This window comes from Pristis pectinata, chromosome 11, assembly GCF_009764475.1.
Source record: "Pristis pectinata isolate sPriPec2 chromosome 11, sPriPec2.1.pri, whole genome shotgun sequence".
NCBI lineage: Eukaryota > Metazoa > Chordata > Chondrichthyes > Rhinopristiformes > Pristidae > Pristis > Pristis pectinata.
This window is the reverse complement of record NC_067415.1, coordinates 27612604-27631740: the sequence shown is the minus strand read 5'-3', so window position 1 is coordinate 27631740 and position 19137 is coordinate 27612604. Positions and strand designations below refer to the sequence as shown.

General features: G+C 40.1%; 1 protein-coding gene and 1 non-coding gene across 2 annotated transcripts; both read left to right on the top strand.

The window, feature by feature from the left end:
• Positions 1-11632: 11632 nt before the first annotated feature.
• Positions 11633-19137, top strand: rpl21 (ribosomal protein L21). Its single transcript, XM_052025860.1, has 6 exons — positions 11633-11708; positions 12160-12238; positions 14388-14449; positions 15453-15565; positions 18144-18294; positions 19007-19137. Exons 2-6 carry the CDS (start codon positions 12172-12174, stop codon positions 19094-19096), a joined length of 483 nt encoding a protein of 160 aa, XP_051881820.1. The 5' UTR covers positions 11633-11708; positions 12160-12171; the 3' UTR covers positions 19097-19137.
• Positions 17365-17495, top strand: LOC127576323 (small nucleolar RNA SNORA27). Its single transcript, XR_007957223.1, has one exon. It is a non-coding gene; the product is annotated as a small nucleolar RNA SNORA27 (small nucleolar RNA).

The following is a 19137-nucleotide window of genomic DNA, read 5'->3' as shown; positions in this document are numbered from 1 at the left end:
CATGAAAAGAGTGGCATTACTGGTGCTGAATGAGCAGTCAAAACGTGACATCGAATGGATGGAAATTCTAATGTCATCCAGGAAACTTGTATTCATCTGTACCATGGTAGGTGTACTTCAGGAATCACTTGCTTCTTGTTCTGAAAGAGTGGCAGTTTCCTTTTACAAAGAGGCTCGGGTGTCCGTGCTGGCTGCCTGCTGGGTCCCACTTTAATTCCAATCCTGCTGACAGGCAAGGAGAAAAAGAAGGTGGAAATAATGATCAGTTTGCTGTTGATGATTACATGGTTCAGTTCATTCACAAGCTCTTGGAAAGACTAAAAAAACGATAGCAAATATCAAATATAAACAGAAAATGCTGGAAATAGCATCTGAGGACAGAATTATGGGTCGGGTATTCCCAGAAGTCAGAGGGGATGTTGCATTTTTTCAAAGAGGCTTTGAGAACATCCTCGAATCTTTTCCTGTCCATCTGGTAACCTCTTCCCATTCCAGAACAAGGGGTAAACTGTTTTGGAGACTTGATGTCATGTGTGCAATAATGTGACTTGCCCCATCACAGTTGACTGACTTGATGTTAGGGCCTCAGTGGCGGGGATATTGGTCTAACAGGAGCCATCAATCATGATTCACTTAGCTTTCCACTCAGTTTAGAACATTTTGCAACAAAAGCATTAGCGGTATCTCTCCAGTGCTTCAAGGTGCCTACTGTAAGAAGATCAAGTCTCAGGAACACATAGGTGGGCTGAGATCACTGCTGCCCAGTAGAATATGAGTTTTGTGCTAGGTCAGAATTTTGATCTTCGGACTTCCTTTTTCTCAGACAGCCAAAGGCTAAGCTAGTATAGTGAATGAAACAGTGAATTTAATCATCGGTGTCTGTCTTTGCTGAGAGCTGGCCCTTAAGTTAGGGAACATTATTGAATGAGAGTTTTGTACAGCGGGTAAAGTTGGGTAGAGGACCTTTGTTTTGTTGATATTAAGCATCAATACCAACCTCTTTCTGCTTTAGTCAGTAATCATTTGGAGCTCAACTCCAAACATTGCAAATGCAAGTGTCACAAGTGTACTTGGCTCAGTTACTGAGGTTGGGGTGAGTATCATTTGGGACTGAAGTTTGAAAGTTTCTAGTTGGTACTGTAGATTAGTTCCACTTCAGTATTAGCTTGTGGGAGGTTAAGTGTAACATTGCGACAAGCAATATTGGAATGAAGTTTGGGACAATGGCACAGCCTTGCATCACACTGGCCTGCACTGAGACTGGCACCAATGTGGATCAATTGGTTAGGATCATGGCTTGCATAATGCATGAAGATGAATTCCTGTGGGCAGTAAATTTGAGGAAGGTGCTATACAGTCCCTCCTGGTCATTGACATCAAAGGCTCCAATGAGCCTTTATTGTTGGTTATTCCGTTATTGTCACTTTGGCATTTCTTTCTGCACTACTTCACATTGCACTACAGTCTTTGCACCATTCAGATTTGTTTACTGTCATATACACCAGGGTGTAATGAAATTCCTTGCTCATTTGAAGTTCACAGAGTAAACGGTATACATGGTAATAATAAATACAACAATAAATATAGGGATGGGTGCAAAACGATGGAATGGTGCAAAGTATAGCAATGCAGACTCAAATAGTGCAAAGTGAAATGCTAAAGTGACGATAATGTAAGAGTGGGATTAAAGGTTTGAGAATGTAGCAGCATCACAGGGAAGGGGACGTGAAAGAGGGGGTTGGTTCAGAAATGTGATAACAGTGGGGAAGAAGCTGTTCTTGAGTCTGGTTATCCAGGCTTTCAAGCTCTTCTATCTTCTAGAAAGTAGAAGAGAGAATAAGGAATGGTCAGGGTGGCAGGCATCCTCGAAGAAACTGTTAGCTTTACTGATGCAGCGCACTGTCAAGATGGAAGGATGTGATGAGCTTGTGATAGACTGGGCAGTGTTTACAGTCTGCTGTTTTGTACTTATTGTATTTATTGGTAATATTTATTATTATCATGAATACTGTTTACTCTGTGAGCTTCATGCGAACAAGGAATTTCATTGCACCCCGGTGTATATGACAATAAACTAATCTAATCTAATGATGCAAAATAAAGCCCAAGTGGTTGATGGTGCTGCCTGCATTTCTCTTGGAGCTGTCACAAAGTGAACATCATGTCCACTGTGCCTAAAGATGGATGGAATTCACATTGCAATTTGAAGAGCAGTTCTTCAGCCATTCGGAGGAGTCAGTTGAAGATGACCTTGGCCATGATTTTCCCTGTGGCATTCAGGTAGGAGATCCCCCTGCATTTGTCTCCTTTCTTGAGGATGGTCATGATTTATGGTATCTGTCAGGTCCTCAGGCAATCCAACTCTTCCTCGATATGGAGGATGAATTTGTGGATGGAATTCCTCACTGACAAATCTTTGCACATTCTGAGGCCTGGATATTTTATTTGGCATTTGGCCTTTACAAATGTTGTCAGTCAGTATGCATTAATATCCAGACATTAACAGATCCTTCACTAGATGTGGGTTCTGTTGTGCTGTCAAGCTATCCAAGACATTCCAAGGTATGTTTGTAAGTAAAGGTAAAGATATAAAAAGTAAACAATATTAGCTTTTGTTATTCAGTTTGAGTTCCATCTGTGGTCTGAGATCTGTACACTAGCGAGAGTCATGTGCTCGAGATTTATAAACATGCAGCTCATTTGAGAATTCGATCACCTCTCAAACTGTGAAATAAATCAGTTTAAAAGGGTGTTTTTTTTTAACCCTTATGGATCGATTTCACTTTAATTCTTTTTATACATTCTCACGATAACAATGTAAATTTTAATCTATATATGTGATATATACACACACAGTAGGTACATGTAGTGTTTCCCTATATGAGAGGAATGAAAAGAGCATTCTCTGTGATCTCTGGTGGCTGATAGCATACCAAAGGGTAACTGCCACTTCTGGGCATGTTATCTCAAGAATTATATAAATAATGGATGAAGAATTTAGCAAAACTGTCATTTTGATGTCTAGCATTCACAGCAGTGTTGGGAAGATGCCCAAGCTGCCATGCCTAAAAGTGTAGTACTTGAAGGTGCCACATTTATATCTGACATGATGAAATAGGGAACCTCCACATGAGTGGATTTTAACAAGATAAATTGTTCATAATCAATCTGCTGTTTGACCTATCAGCATGCATATTTAAAGCACAATACCACAGAGAATTCATGTCCATCATACATTTGCTTCATGTTGGCATGCAAGCATGTGGTCAGATTTCTGCATATTTGCAATCGTCCATTTTGCCCTATTAACCAAGTCAAATTTCACTCCTCCAGAATTTTCATTAATAACTGTAGTAGCAATGAGGTTGCAGTGAAGTTGCTGTTTGTTTTTTCATCTTTTCAAGCATGTGTTAAGTGGGTGCAAGTTACGTCCAAGAAAATGCATTTACATAAGCATAAAACTCAGCATATTTTCATATTGTAATTTGAATCAGTGTGATATCACACACTGGGTTGTTGTCAAGGGTTATTAAGATTCATACTTTTATTTGCATTTCAACATGAGTTCCATACTTTTTGGCTTTACTGCACCTCCATTGAACACTCCAGCTGCTGTTGATGGCCTCTATCATCTCTCACCACACTCTGTGTCCCACAGCCTCCATTCATGGTGAGTACCAGGGTATCACCTGAGCATCAGAGCATCAGGTGCTCAATCATCTTCAAATAGTGTCCCCACAATGTTGCCAGGATTCCTCAATGACATGGTAGTCAATTGCAGTACAACTATAAAGTCCTCCCTGACTATTTCCTTACAAAAATAACATGTTGGCAGAAAAAAACACCATGAGGCATTTCAGGATATTTGGATATAAGTTCCATGCTTTCTGCATTTTCAAATTTTTGACCACAATTTTATCTTTGCAGACATTACAAAAAAACAAAACTGCAAAAAAATTTCCTATCCTTCATTTCAATGCTGAATCAAATCCTTTACCTGCTGATTGACTGCCCATTGTATTATATATAATAAACATTGAAATTCAGCACAGAGGAGTGGCTTTGAGTGCAGTGCTATGATAGATCTCTGCCCTTGGTCTCACTATTGGCCCTTTAAGTTATTGAGCATTGTAAACAAATCAACCCTCTGTTTAATTTAGCTACTGTTAAAATCAGCTCTGATCAAAGGTCATTGGACTGAAACATTAACTCTGATTCTGTCTCCACAGATGCTACCTGCCCTATTGAATATTTCCAGTATTTTCTATGTTTCATTATAGCTGCTGTTAATGAATCCTCTTAATAAATATTATTTCATAGATCCATTCATAGATCAGTTATGGTCTTATTTATCTGTGTGTCAGAAGGAATTGCAAATTTGCAATGACATCCCTTATTGCTTCTGAAGCATAAATCAACAATAAATGGCTTCAAATTCGCAAAGATTACATTACATTCCAAAGTATTTCACACATAAGCCCACAATTTATTCATGCTAACCATGCCTTATGCATGGAGTAAGTTTTTTTTAAAGGCATATTAAACAAATATCTGAAGAGTACCAGATTACATTTGATGAGAACTGAAGTGGGACAAATATCATGTACAAATCAAAGCAAACTATTTTGATGTTAAAGTTATATTAATTACTGGAAGCAAACAATACTAATACTGCTAACTGAATTGGTGTAACAAAATAAGGGAAGAAATAGATTCTCATCATGAACAGCATACTGTATGTTCCTATCAGTTTAAACACAAACATAAGTGCTCAACTGTGTCACCTTCAATATGCTCAGCTATATGCCTTATCTGACCAATATTCCTGACTCGCACAAAAAATCTGGGTTGCAGCACCATGCATTTTCACTTTTAAGCTGATTACTGGTAGAAGTAATTTCTCTTAAGTACTGTAGGATATTTGGCAATGTTACAGATTACCAAAGCTTTTAATTTTACATAAGCTTTTACTAGCTTTCCCAGTGTATGTTCAGGAGAAAAACTAACTTTCCGAATATAAGGAGAAAGAAGTAGAGTTGATAAAGATGTTCAGTTGATTTAGAAACAACAAGCACTAAGCTTCCCTTGAACTGTGAGAACAAAGCTTATTGACAACTCCTCCAGTTAAGGAGGAGCCAGTTAAATCTTTTAATGGTGCATGATTAGCAAGAGTTGTAAATGCCGAGAGTTACTCATGCATTTGTTTAGTGCTGAGATCATGTATTTTTTTTCCGTGTCTCCACTGACTCTCAAAGTTCAATTATCTTCTATGAAGTATATTTTTAAATCCATGTTTGTTATTGGAGGCTTAAAATTGTAAATAAGAGTGAAGCTTCACTACCATTCTACTGTGTTGTTTCCTAACATTATCACAAAAACAAATAGATGCTGCAAATTTGAAACAAAAGTAGTAAAATATGAGCAACCTAGATGGAGAAATTGAGCTAATATTTCAGGTCAAGTTATAGAATATTTTAATCAAGTACAACAGCGGGAAAGGCGAAAAGCATGTCTGTTAGACAGGAGAATTAGATGGTCAAAGAGGTAAAACTATAAGAAATAGGACCAGGTGTAGGCCATTCGGCCCCTTGAATCTGCTCCACCATTCAGTAAGATCATGGCTGATCCAATTTTCCTTAGGTCCACTTTCCTGTCCTATCCTCGCCTATCCTTAATTCTCTTACTAGTTAAAAATATAGTTATCTCAGATTTGAAAGAAGAAATTCTTTCCCCTCTCTGTTTTGAAGAAATTCTTTCCCCTCTCTGTTTTGAGTTGGTGTCCTGCTATTCTAAGACAATGCATTCAAGTCCTAGACTTTCCCATGAGGGGAAACATCCTCCCAGCATTTACCCTACCCAGAGCGCTATCAATCCAGCCCTCTAATTCAATGTGATTGCCTCTCATTCTTCTATACTCCATGAGTATAGGCCTAACTTCTTCAACCTTTAATTCATCCATACTTGGGATCATCCTAGTGAACCTTCTTTGAATTGCTTCTAACAATAAAAGTGAACAATTTTACATTTTCCCACATTATACTTATCTAAAGACCTTTGCCCAATCACTTAACCGATCAATATCTTATCTCTAAACCTGTTTTTATCCTCTTCATAGATGGCCTTCACTCCTATTTTTGTATCATCTGCAAATTTGCCTATAGTACGTTCACTTCCTTTCTCTAAATCATTAATATATATTGTAAACAGCTGTGATCCCAGCACTGATCTTTCTGACGCCCTACTGATTAAAAGTTGCTAATCTGAAGATGATACCTCTTCTCCCTACTTGTTGCTCCTTAGCCAATCCTCTATTTATGCTGATATATTATCTCCAACATCATGAGCTCTCGCCTTGCAGTAACCTTTTGAGTAACAACTTTTTGAAAATCCTGAAATATCTACTGATTTTGGCTTTATCCACTCTGTGATACTTCCGCAAAGAACCCTAATAAATTTCCCGTACGTGATTTCCCTTTCATAAAGCAATGTTGCTTCTGCTTGATCAGATTATGACTATCCAAATGTTTTGCTATTAGCTTCGTAAAAATGACTCTAACATTTTTCCAATAATAGACATTAGGCTGGTCAGTTTTTAGTTACCTCCCACTCATTTTTGTGCAAGTGTGTCACATTGGCAGCTTCCCAGTCCTTCAGAACCTTTGCAAAATCTAAGGATTTTTGGGAGATTACAACTAATGCATCCACCATCTCTGTACCCACTTCTTTCAGGATCCTAGCCTACAAACCCAGAGGTCCAAGGGACTTATCAGCCTTTAGCTCAGTATTTTGCTTATTGTTGATTCTCTAATGGTGGTGATGGGATTTAATTCAGGTCCCTTTTTTTTACTCTTAATGGGACTTCTGTAGTATTTTCTACCATAAAGACTGATGCAAAATATCTGTTTAACTCCACTGCTGTTTCCTTGTCCCCTTTAACTAGTTTCCCAGCCTAATCCTCTAAGGGGTCTATTTTCACTTTGTCCGCTCTCTCTTCCTCTTTATATACTTAAAGAGCAGATAGTTATAATTTTTTATATTTCTTGCTAATTTACCCTCATAGTTTTTCTCCTTTTTGATTATTTATTTAATCCTCCTTTGCTGGATTCTGAATTCATCCCAATCTTCGAGCCTACCATTGGACAACAGAGAAAAGGGCCTGAAGGAAAATGTTGTGGTCAATTGCATCAAAGCTGGAGAGGGCGTGTTCTCTGAGGAAGATGGTGAGATTCCTGGTTTCAAATGGGTGGGCCAGACCCAAGAGATAGAATAACATACAACAACACAAAAGCTAAGAATAAGGATGCTGAAAATCTTAAATAAAACCAAAACAATGGAAATGCTCAGTAAAGCAATCAGCATATGTGTAAATTCCAAGCTGTGGAAGGTCATCCAAATATTAGCTGTTTCTCCTTCCACAACATCTATGTGACCCATTGAGTAATTCCAGCATTTTCTGTTTTATTTTGAACAATTTATAATATCAGCTAATATGAGAGCGATGAACAGCAGTTGAGTGGTCAGCAATCCAGTGGAAATGGAGTCAAAGGAGCAAGTATTGAGATAGGATGAGCAAGGAGAAGAAATGAAAGGGTATGGGGGAACCATTTACTTGGAAAATGCAAAAGAGTAGTTGGTGGAGATGGGAGAGCAAGTTAACTGAAACTATCAAATTTGATATTAAATCCAAAGGGTGACAATGTGCCCAGACAGAAGATGCTGTTCCTCAATCTTATATTGGTTCCTTTGGAACAGAGTAGAAGGTCAGAGACAGGTCAGAGTAGGATTTTTTTTCATTAAAGGAATGTGTGCTTCGCAGGCTGAGCCAGCATTTAATTACCCATCCCTAGCTGCCCTTGAGACGGTGGTGGTGAGCTGCTTTCTTGAACCACTGCAGTCCTTGAGGTGTGGGTATGCTCATAATGCTGTTAGGAAGAGAATTCCAGGATTTTGACCCAGCGACGGTGAAGGAACAGCGATATATTCCCAACTCAGAATGGTGTGTGGCTTGGAGGGCAACTTCCAGGTGGTGGTGTTCCCAAGCTTTTGCTGCCCTTTTCCTTCTACCTGGTAGAGGTTATAAGTTTGGAAGGTGCTGTCTAAGTAGTCTTACTGCAGTGCATCCTGTTGATGGTACAAACTGCTGCAACTGTGTGTCAGTGGTGGAGTGAGTGAATAATTGTGGAGGTGCCAGTCAAGCAGACTGTTCTATCCTGTACAGTATCAAGCTTTTTGAGTGTTGCTGAAGTTGCACTCATCCAGGCAAATGGACAGTTTTCCATCACACTCCTGATTTGTAGATAGTGGGCAGCTTTAGGGAATTAGGAGGTGAGTTACTCGCCACAGGATTCCTAGCCTCTGACCTGCTCTTGTAGCCACATTGTGTTTATGGTTACTCCAGTTTAGTTTCTGGTCAATGGTAACCCCAAGCATATTGTTGGTGGGAGATTCACTGATGGTAATGCCATTGTATGTCAGGGAGTCAGCTGGATTTTCCCTTGTTGGATATCGTCATTGCCTGGCACTTGCATGGCAAAAATATTACTTGCCACCTATCAGCCCAGGCCTGGACATTGTCCAGGTCTTGCTGCATTTGGTTGCGGACTGCTTCATTATCTGAGGTGTCACAAATGGTGCTGAACGTTGTGCAATCATCAGCGAACATTCCTACTTCTGACCTTGTGATTGAAGGAAGATCATTGATGAAGCAGCTGAAAATGGTTGAGCTTAGGACACTATCCTGAAGAACTCCTGAAGAGTTATCTTGTGGATGGGCTGATTGACCTCCAAACACCATAGCCATCTTCCAACCTGCGGGTTTCCCTCAATTACTATTGACTCCAGTTTAGCCAGGGCTCCTTGATGCCATACTCAATCAAATGCTGCCTTGATGTCAAGGACAATTACTCTCACTTCACCTCGAGTTCAGCTCTCTTGTCCACATTTGGACTGAGGCTGTAATATCAGGAGCTGAGTGACTTTGGCAGAACCCAATCTGAACTTTTGAGAATTAAATTGACAAGCAAGTGGAAGCTTAGGGTTGTCCTTGGGCTGATCGTGTAAAACTCAGGTGCTTAAGAATTACTTCCTCCAGAGGGTGGTAAATCTCTGGAATTCTCTACCCCAGAGGGCTGTAGAGGCTAGATCACTGGAAGTATTTAAGAAGGTAGATCAATTTTTGAAAGAACAGAGAATTAAGGGCTATGAGGAACTGGCACAGAAGAGGACTTGAGGCCCATGGCAGATCAGCTATGATCACATTGAAAGGTGGGACAGGCTCAAGGAGCTGAGTAATGGTCTTCTGCAAAGCTGTTAACCAATCTGCACTTTCAAAGTAGAAGAGACCACACTGAGTCCTGTGAGGATAGTTTGCCATAACCAGTTACTTAAATGCATTAAATCTCATAGGTATAGTTCGTGGAATCCTACGATTGATGGCCAATTACAACATACTGGCTTCTTTTGTGCAGTACCACGTATATCATGATAGGGTGTTTCCAGAAAGAATGGGCACAGCTTCCTCTGGGAATGGAGTTTCTGCTGGACTAATTTTTTGACAAAGCAGGGCAATTGTACCCCTATCTGTTAATTTGAGTTTGAGAGTAATGGCGGATGAGCTGTTCCAATGGGGCAAAACTTAAAATCACCTCAGTGACTCAATTATATTTCTGGGTTTGGGATCATTTACAAATAGCAGATAAGGTCCAGCCTGTGCTGAAGAACTTTCTCATTCTGGAGACAGGCATTTGCTGCAGAAGGTCTTCAAGGTTGCCTACAGCAGGAAATAAAGATGACATCACACTGCCTTCTTGGGAAAGCTCTTAACTTAGTGGATGGGCATTTGTGCAAGTCCCTCATTAGGTTCTGCCCCAGCATTTCCTTTGTGAAACATGGTGTATTTACCATTTTCCTGTATGCATAAATGTAGCTGTCATTTGCTCTGACTCATGAAACTCCATGGGTAGTTGATAACAAAGCAGAACACATCCTTGAGTTGTTTTCTATCTTTTATGGATTTACTGAAAAATTGGGTGGGGAAGCATGCTAGAAACAAGCTATTGTATGACAGGAATTTTGTTATGTCTATTTGGAGACTCTGACATTATAGCTAAAAACAGCTCCATCAAAGTCCACACACTAGGCCTTGATCAGAAGGACTTGGGTCCCCGGAGCATCATCAGAGAAGGAAGTCTTTTGGTCATACCATTATGGGAAGGATGTGGAGGCTTTGGAGAGGGTGCAGAAGAGGTTTACCAGGATGCTACCTGAATTAGAGGGCAAGGAGAGGTTGGACAAACTAGGGTTGTTTTCTCTGGAGTGATGGAGGCTGAGGGGAGACCTGACTGCAATTTATAAGATTATGGGAGGCATAGATAGGCAACTGGTATCTTTTCCCCAGGGTCGAAATGTTTAATACTAGAGGGCATGCATTTAAGGTGAGATGGGGTAAGTTCAAAGGAGATGTGCGGGGCAATTTTTTTTATGCAGAGTAGTGGGTGCCTGGAATGTGCTGCCAGGGGTGGTAGTGGAGGTAGGTATGATAGAGGCATTTAAGAGGCTCTTAGATAGGCACATGAATAGTGGGATATGGACATTGTGTAGGCAAAAGGGATTAGTTAAGCATTTAATTATTAGTTTAATTAGTTCGGCACAACATCGTGGGCCGAAGGGCCTGTTCCTGTGCTGTACTGTTCTATGTTCTAAAGCTTGGAATTTCCTTCCAAACACTATCTGTCTCTCATTCCTCCTTTAAGATTACACTCTCTGACAGCTTTTGATCATCTTCTCTAATATATGGCTTGCTGTGATTTTTTTGATAATATTCCTGTTAAGAATCTTGGATGAAAACAGAATATGCTGGAAGTACTAAGTAGATCAGGCAGCAATTCTGGAGAGAGAAACAACGATTATAATTTCAGCTTGATCACCTTTCATTAGAGTGCCTTGGGATATTTTTCTACATCAGAGGCGCTGTATACGTCGAGGCTGTTTTTTGTTGCATGTCCTAGTGAGCAGCTGCAAGAACATATTGTGCTCAGTTGGGATTTCGCTCACCCATTAGTTGAATCCTGATTCTAATGAGGGAATAAAGTCTACGTCTTTCGTCTACGGAAATTTCAAGCAAAAAACTTGACACTTGAACTTTCACAATTGCAATACGAACTTGAAACAAGATTTTCTATATTCATATTTGCATGCAATTTCACCCATATAATGTGAAGCAGTTAAATGTTAGATCGGATTTGTTTTCATTGTAAAATCAATTCCACTTGTAATAAGTAAATCTTCTATAACGAGGATATTCATAGACCTTTCATTCCAGAGGAAAGTCCCGGAATAACTCTTTGAGATTATGCCCTTCAACAAAAAAAATCACATTTTGAACCATATTGAACACAAACCACTAATTATTCTCAGTCCCATGTGAGCATCTCCACATTAAGTAAAGTGAGCCCCACCCCAGACCCATGTGACCCCAACCGAGAGTCCCACTCGCTGGGTTCTGAAAACCATCTCGCTAATTTGTTTTAAATTTTCATGTGGATGTTGAGATATGAGCGCGACGTTGATATATAGTTGCACACATAATAGATGCCGATCTTCGGACGAATTGGGTTTCCCGATCAGGCGCGGAATAGCCAGCCATGGTTGCCATGTAAGGAGTGCGAGGCCCCCACTCGCCCTTTCCGCGGAGTGGCGCCATCTCGCAGGTAGCGGCCGGCGGAGCTGCGCTCCCACCGCCGATAAACTGACCGAGAAATATCCGTGGAAGTGGGGCTCTGGGCTTCGAGGAGGCTTTATGGTGTTGTGAAGCGTGGGTTGTGGCGGAGTAGTGCTGATGGCCGGGGTTTGCACGGATTGCTGGTGGTAGTGTTGGCGCGGCCGGGCTAAGGCCCGGACATGTGGCGGCGGGAGGGGGATGGTCGGTCCCGTAGTAACGTGGGGAGTGGCGGGGGAACCTGTACCGGGCCCGGCTAAATCCATCGGGCCCGGGTCGGGGAGGATGGGGTAGTGAGGTTAGACTCGGATAGTATTAGCTGCATCCCACGATCGTTTCATTTGTTCACTCCTTGAAGCTATTTGGTGTTAGATATACTCTTATCCGTACCGCGCAGGAATTAAAGGTTTTCAGTGAATTAAGCCTCGTACATTTATTTTCAGTGAACATTCAAGATGACTAACACCAGGGGTAAAAGGAGGGGAACGCGATATATGTTCGCAAGGCCTTTCCGCAAGCACGGTGAGAATTCTTTATTTTATTTACAGCCACTGATCCTTGTATCAAACGTTTTGTTAGAAAACTTGAGCTGCTGAGAAATACGGGTTTGATCTAATAAAGAATATTGTGCAGATGTTGATTCCTTCCTCATCAACTCTGCTGACTTGGGTTTTGTGAGGTCAAATTAAACCTATCTTGTGGAAGTTTTCGTGTGGCTTGCTGCACAATGATTAGTAGAAACTCTGCGACAGATCAGGTGTTGACTGGAGTTAGCTATTGGGATAGAGGAAGATAAATGGAAAGTACACCATATAACGTTCCTTTACTCATTTGAAGATTTCTGATTTTTGGATTCAGGATAAGCCCAATGAAATGATTCTGATTTATTCTACCACTGTCCTTTGATTTTTATGTTTGGTTGATAATGCTAGTATGTGGATTTCCTGAAAAAAAACTAGTGCTCGATGATGATTGAACTCTCTTGATTGCCCTGTGGGGCAAGCTGAACCAATTATTTCACCGGTACTGAGAGCAACTAGAATACTTGGCATTTTAGAATTGTTGTTGTTTGATTGAAAGTTGGTCTGGTGGAGCGTAAAAAGAGGAGTGAATGTTCTGGAAAATTAATAATAAAAACTATGTTTTCCCTTCAATGTTTCATAGAAAATTAGGTGGTTCCTGTCCATATAATTTAGGAGTAGGCCACTTGGCCCCTTGTGTCTGCTTCACCATTTGATGGTATTTAATTTGGGCTACCCTTTCACCTTATGAGGTATCTGTTTTTCTCTGCTTTAATTTTCATAGACTCTTCATCCACAGGTCATTGAAGAAGTGTTGCATAGGCACTCAGCTGTTAAGAGGAAAGAAGTTGTCTAATATTTCTCTTAAATGGGCAGTCCTTTATTTTTAAACCCAGTGATCCTAGTTCTAGATTCTTACACTAAAGGAAGTATCCTCTCCACATGCACCCTGTCAATATTCTCAGGAACCTTTATTTCAATCACTTCTCCAAACTCTGACAAATATGAACCTACCCTGTTCAATTTTTCCTTGTGAGACAACCTGCTCATTCCAGGTATTAGTCTAGTAAACCTTCCCTGAACTGCTTCCAGTGCAATAGCATCCTTCCAATAGAAGATCAGTACTACACAGAGTACTCTAGGTACAGTCTCACCAATGTCCTATACAGACAAACCCTGTGTTACAGTCATTTGGGTAATGGAATACTGCCCTTGTAGAATTCACAAATTGCTACCCAAAAATTTGAGATGCAGAATAAAATTTGCTCTTGCGGAATTTGTGTGATTTTAAAAGGTAAATAAACTTAGATTTATTTCTTTTTAACTGGCGGTATGGAAAATTGCAATACAAAATGTTTTCTAGGAACACCTTCCCTTGTAACACGGGTTGCCTGTACAAGTATAACCTTGTACAGCATAACCTACCTACACTTGTATTCATTTCCCCTCTTCCTGCTTGAAATACATCTGTTCTTATCCTAAGTAAGCCTGCCTGACTTGTGTCGGGAAATGATTAAGCAACATGACCAAGTATCGGTTTTTCATGAGAAATCTTGATGCATGGTTGGAGAATGTTCATTTTGAGGTTGTCGCAATTCTCTAATGTTAGTGTGTACAGTTCTCTGATAATTGGGAGCGGCATTAATCCTATTGCCATAGAGTGAAATACTGCACAGAAATAAGCCTTTTGCCCACAAGAGTCCATGCTGACCATCAAGCACCCATTTACAGAAATCCTACATTAATCATTAACACCATTTTATTCTCTCCACGTTCCCATCAATTCTTGCTAGATTTTACCACCATTGTACATCCTAGGGGCAATTTATAGAGGCCAATTAACCTACGAACCTGCATGTCTTGGGAGGTGGGAGGAAACTGGACGCCTGGAGGAAACCCAGGGGTCATGCAAATTCCGCACAGACAACAGCTAAGATCAGGATTTAGCACCTGGTGCTGTGAGGCAGTGGCTCTAGCTACGCCATTGTGCAGCTTATAGAACAATTTATAATACAACGGCTGTGTCTGAGGACACCAAGGAAATGTGTTGAAACAAAACTTGTTCGTTTAGTTGTATTGGATTGTTTAGCTCCAATGTTGCAATTTTTACCATATTCGTATGTAACTTGTTGTAAAATCTATCTTCTTAGGACCTGTTCCCCTCTCTACCTATTTCAGTATCTACAAGAAGGGAGATATCGTTGACATCAAGGTATATATTAATGTTATATATTGGTGTTAAGTGGAATCTTGCTTATGTCTGGTTAAATAAGCTATTTTACAGCAGAAATTCGGTTACACTTTTACATGGACATTATTTCTGAAAATTGGGCGTTTGAAATATTTTTAAAGGAAAAATATTAATGTATTAAATGGGGTATACATAGTTTTTGAGCCCAGTGAGTTTAATGGGGCTGCTGTTACCTTTCTGCATTTTGCAATTTATCCATTTAATCATCTTTAAATGGTTCCATGCTTTGTATCTTATTGGATGAAAATTCCATTCATTTCATTGATTATTATGGATGACTTTTCTATTTAAAATGTAAATATTTTAAGTTTTTAATTATCATATATTCCTGAAAATTATCACAAATGTAAATTAGAAATGGCAGTGATAAGTGCAATCTCAGGAGCTGTATCTGGAATCTTTCACCCTGACACCAGTAATACTCACCTGAATTCCCTCTACAGCTCAACTTTTGGTCAGTGGAGCTTGGCCATGTGGCTTGTCATTGCACAAAAATAAACCTTGAGGGTTACTGAGCAGGATTATTCCATTTGCAGCTATATTATTTCCTCTTCATTGCAACTTTGGTCTCCTTACCACCAGTCAATCCTGTGAACTCTCATCTTCCTGCAACGCTGGACACAGCTGCATTTACCCTTCTTGTTCTCACTGTTAGTGATCTGGTTTTTTTTTTCGGGCATCCAGACCTCAAACTGCTGGAATTCTTTCCACATTCCTCATTGCCTCCTCAGGCTTTATTCTGTTAACAAGCCAAACCTACATCATAGTAACAAATGAGTATATCTGTACAATGGAGAAGTAATTTGTTGTTGTCAGTAAATGCAGATTAAAAGAATGTTTTTTTTAAGCCTTGAATTAACTTCTATTTGGATAATCTTTTTTTCTGTAGGGACCTTATTGAACCTTGCTTAATAGATGTTCTTTAAAACTCATTCTGGTAACATTAAACTGCCTTTCTCTTTAGGGCACAGGCACTGTTCAAAAGGGCATGCCTCACAAATGTTATCACGGGAAGACTGGAAGAATTTATAATGTTACACAACATGCTGTGGGCATTATTATTAACAAGCAAGTCAAGTGAGTAAAAATGTTTTGTGATTTTAACATTGGAAAATGTTCCAAAGCACTGCAAAAGTTTGCTCAGAAATGTTGACACTAAGTCATGAAGTTAGCTGGAAGGCTAAGCAAAGGTTTGCTAAATGGGGTGGGCATTAATTTTCTTAAAGGGCCATGTAGGGTGGAGAATGTTTTGGGCCCCAGTTTGCTCGGATGTGTTTGCCAGTAAAGGCCACATTCAGGATCTAGATGGAAGTGTCAGAGGTAAGGTTGGGTGAGGTGCTGCCAAGTGTAAAAGCTGACACTGTCTTTTGTACTGCTGAGGAATGGGGGAGTGATAGACAGTTCTGTGGGAAATATAGTAAAACCTGTGTAATTTGGCATCCTTGGGACTTTGGTAGTATCAGATTATTTTTGGGGCTATTGGGTGTTAATTCTTCCAACACCCAAATATGCTTTTTCTTTTTTAAACATTACACATTATAATAACTTTTCTAGTAGAGCTGGGGTGTTTAACGGAAACAGGAAAAATGCAAGCACTCTGGATGCTGGCTCCAGGTGCGAACCTACGCATGTTCCTGACCCCTGGTGTTCTGGATTCCCTGATCTGATTCTGGCTGCACACTTGGCCCACCTGGGCTCTAGCTACACAACCTGCTTGCACCCTGCACCTCAGGATCATATTCTGAATCAGAATTGGATTTATTATCACTGATATATGATGTGAAATTTGTTGTTTTGTGGCAACAGTACAGTGCAAAGACATTAAAAAAAAATCTATAAATTACAAAAATAGTGCAAAAATATAATGAGGTAGTGTTTGTGGATCATTCAGAAATTTGATGGTAGAGGCAATAAACCTGTTCCTGGATCATTGAGTTGGGTCTTCAGGCTCCTATACCTCCTCCCTGATGGTAGTATTGAGAAGGGGGCATGTCTGGGATGCTGAGGGTCCCTACTGATGTTTGCCACCACCTTAAGGCACTGCTTCTTGAAGATGTTCTGTATGGTGGTGAGGGTTGGTCCCATGATGGAGCTGGCCGAGTCTACAACCTTCTGCAGCTCTTGCGATCCTGTGTATTGGAGGCTGCATATCAGGCTGTGATGCAACTAGTCAGAATGCTCTTCACTGTATGTCTAGAAATTTGCAAGAGTCTTTGACATACCAAATCTCCTCAAACTCTGATGTGCCGCCTTCGTGATTGTACCAATGTGTTGGGCCCAAGATAGTTCCTCTTAGATTTGATGCCTAGGGACCTGAAGCTGCTCGCCCTTTCCACTGCTGACCCCCTCAGTGAGGACTGGTGTGTGTTCTCTCAACTTCCCCTTCCTGAAGTTCACATTCAATTCCTTGGTCTTGTTGACGTTGAGTGTGAGGTTGTTGTTGCAACATCACTCAACCAGCTGATCTATCTCTCTCACGTAAACCCCCTCATCGTCATCTGAGATTCTACCAACAACAGTGGTATCATCGGTGAATTTATCTGAACTAATGACCCAAACATTGTTCTGCTGTGATTTTTGAAATATCAGGTGCTGGATGAGGTTCCTTGACTGGATTGATCTAGAGAACTCGTATGGCTTCTCATGTAATCCATATTCTGGACCCAGGAGGGTGTTGATGGGGAAGGGAGGGTGGGCAATGTGGAGAGAAAGGGGGCAAGAGAAACAAGATGCAGACAACTGGGGAATGAGTTGTCCATCTAGACATGTAGCTGCAGTCAGATGGATTCTGGAAGAGTTCAACAGAGATACTGGAGGTATGCAGCAGATACAAATGTAAAATTTGAATTTTTGGGGGTAAATGTAAACCACTTCATGCGCCCCTCTTCACTTTGCCAATAAGACATGTGTCTTTATTGGTCATTCAGGTGGGGTAGAGTAAAGTGTCCTTTTATAAGACCCAAGTATATTGTATTTTACTTGGTTTCTATTATAAGGGACATTAATGAAGTTTGAAAGGAAGAATTGCTGTGGTTTTTTTTTGGTCTGTCCTTCAAAACTAAATAATATTCAGTTTCTCTCCCAATATATTTCTAATTATATTGAAAACATTCAGAGGATTAAGTGTCATAACCCAATTAGTACTGCTGTATTTTATTGTGTAGTTGTAAGTTGAGTTCTAAAATGGCAATATTTTTCAGTATATTTAGTTTACTGCATTGAAGGGCTTGATTGGGACTGATGCAACAAGCTTAATTAAAATGCATTTTACTAGTTAAAACTAGTTAATTTTGGAATAACTTTTCATTAAACAAAAGAGATACAAGACTCCAGATGCTGGAATGGGGAGCAAAAAACAAACTGCTGGAGGAGCTCAGCGGGTCAAGTGGCAACTATAGGGGGCAGCAAGAATTGTCAATGTTTTCAGTTGAGACCCTGCATTGGGACTGTTGCAGGGTCTCGAACCGAAACATCAACATTTCCTTTCTGCCATAGGTGCTGCTTGATCCTGAATTTCTCCAGTAGTTTATTTTTTTCCTTAAACAGCATTTTGTATATTAATATGCTGTATCACGTTGGTGTTTTAAAATTGTAAACTTAGTTAATTATTTGGTTGCAGTGGTATTTGTTTCATTTGCTTTGATTTGTATCTTAGGGGCAAGATCCTTGCCAAAAGAATTAATGTGCGTATTGAGCACATTAAGCATTCAAAAAGCAGAGACAGTTTTCTGCTTCGTGTGAAAGCAAATGAACAGGCCAAGAAAGAGGCTAAGGAGAAGGGGACTTGGGTTGATCTGAAACGCAAGGTAAGGACACCTGTGTGAATTAAATTTTCGATAACCCTTCGAAGAACTAGTGGGATATCTGTATATGAATGGTTGGGGTTGGTTTTACTAAGGGAAAAAAAAGCAAAAACACTTCTTGCTGTCACACTGAATCAGCATTATTCATTGAATGCGCCATGCAATTATCAAGGAACAAATTGTTAGTGTAACTTACATGCACCTTTTCAAATCCAGCATAAAATTAAACCAAAATGTGAAGCTGAGTAAAATGTTTTACTTTGAAAGAGGTAGAGGTGATAGGTAGGAATTTAGTTTCATTAGGCAGTCAGTGGTGGCGATACTAAATTTTGTTCTCTTGGGTCATTCCCACTTGTTTACCTTTGAGATATTGCAAGTGCATTCTTCATGTTCTGCAGTGGCACAGCAGGTTTACTATTAAATTGATATTAAGATACCTGAACATATTCACCAACTTCTGGACACCAAGATGGATTTGGTGGCTGGTAGTGAGGAGGAGCTGGGGTGGGTGAAGTGTTTATTGATTTGCATGCATATAATAACCAGATAATGTGAAAATGTGTTTAGAAAGCAATCCAGTTTGACCTAGAAATACTAATTTCTCTGTTATGGGTGATGTGATGATCTCAGTTTGGATCAGATTCTAAGCTGCATGCATACTTGGTCAATATAAAATTAAGCCTAATGAACTAATGTGTTTTGTTTTACTTTCCAGCCTGCTGAGCCCAGGAAGGCACACTTCGTGCGAACCAAGGCCAACAAGCCACAGCTGCTGGAGCCTATTCCTTATGAGTTCATGGCATAATTGTTACAAACTCAAATAAATCTCTCTCTCTCTCTCTCTCA

What these genes read in the sequence shown, in the direction of transcription:
- rpl21 (XM_052025860.1), top strand. Translation starts at nt 12,172, where the DNA reads ATGACTAACACCAGGGGTAAAAGGAGGGGAACGCGATATATGTTCGCA. An exon ending in AAGGCCTTTCCGCAAGCACG is followed by an intron (nt 12,239 to 14,387) that starts GTGAGAATTCTT and finishes CTATCTTCTTAG; the next exon opens with GACCTGTTCCCCTCTCTACC. An exon ending in ATTATTAACAAGCAAGTCAA is followed by an intron (nt 15,566 to 18,143) that starts GTGAGTAAAAAT and finishes TTTGTATCTTAG; the next exon opens with GGGCAAGATCCTTGCCAAAA.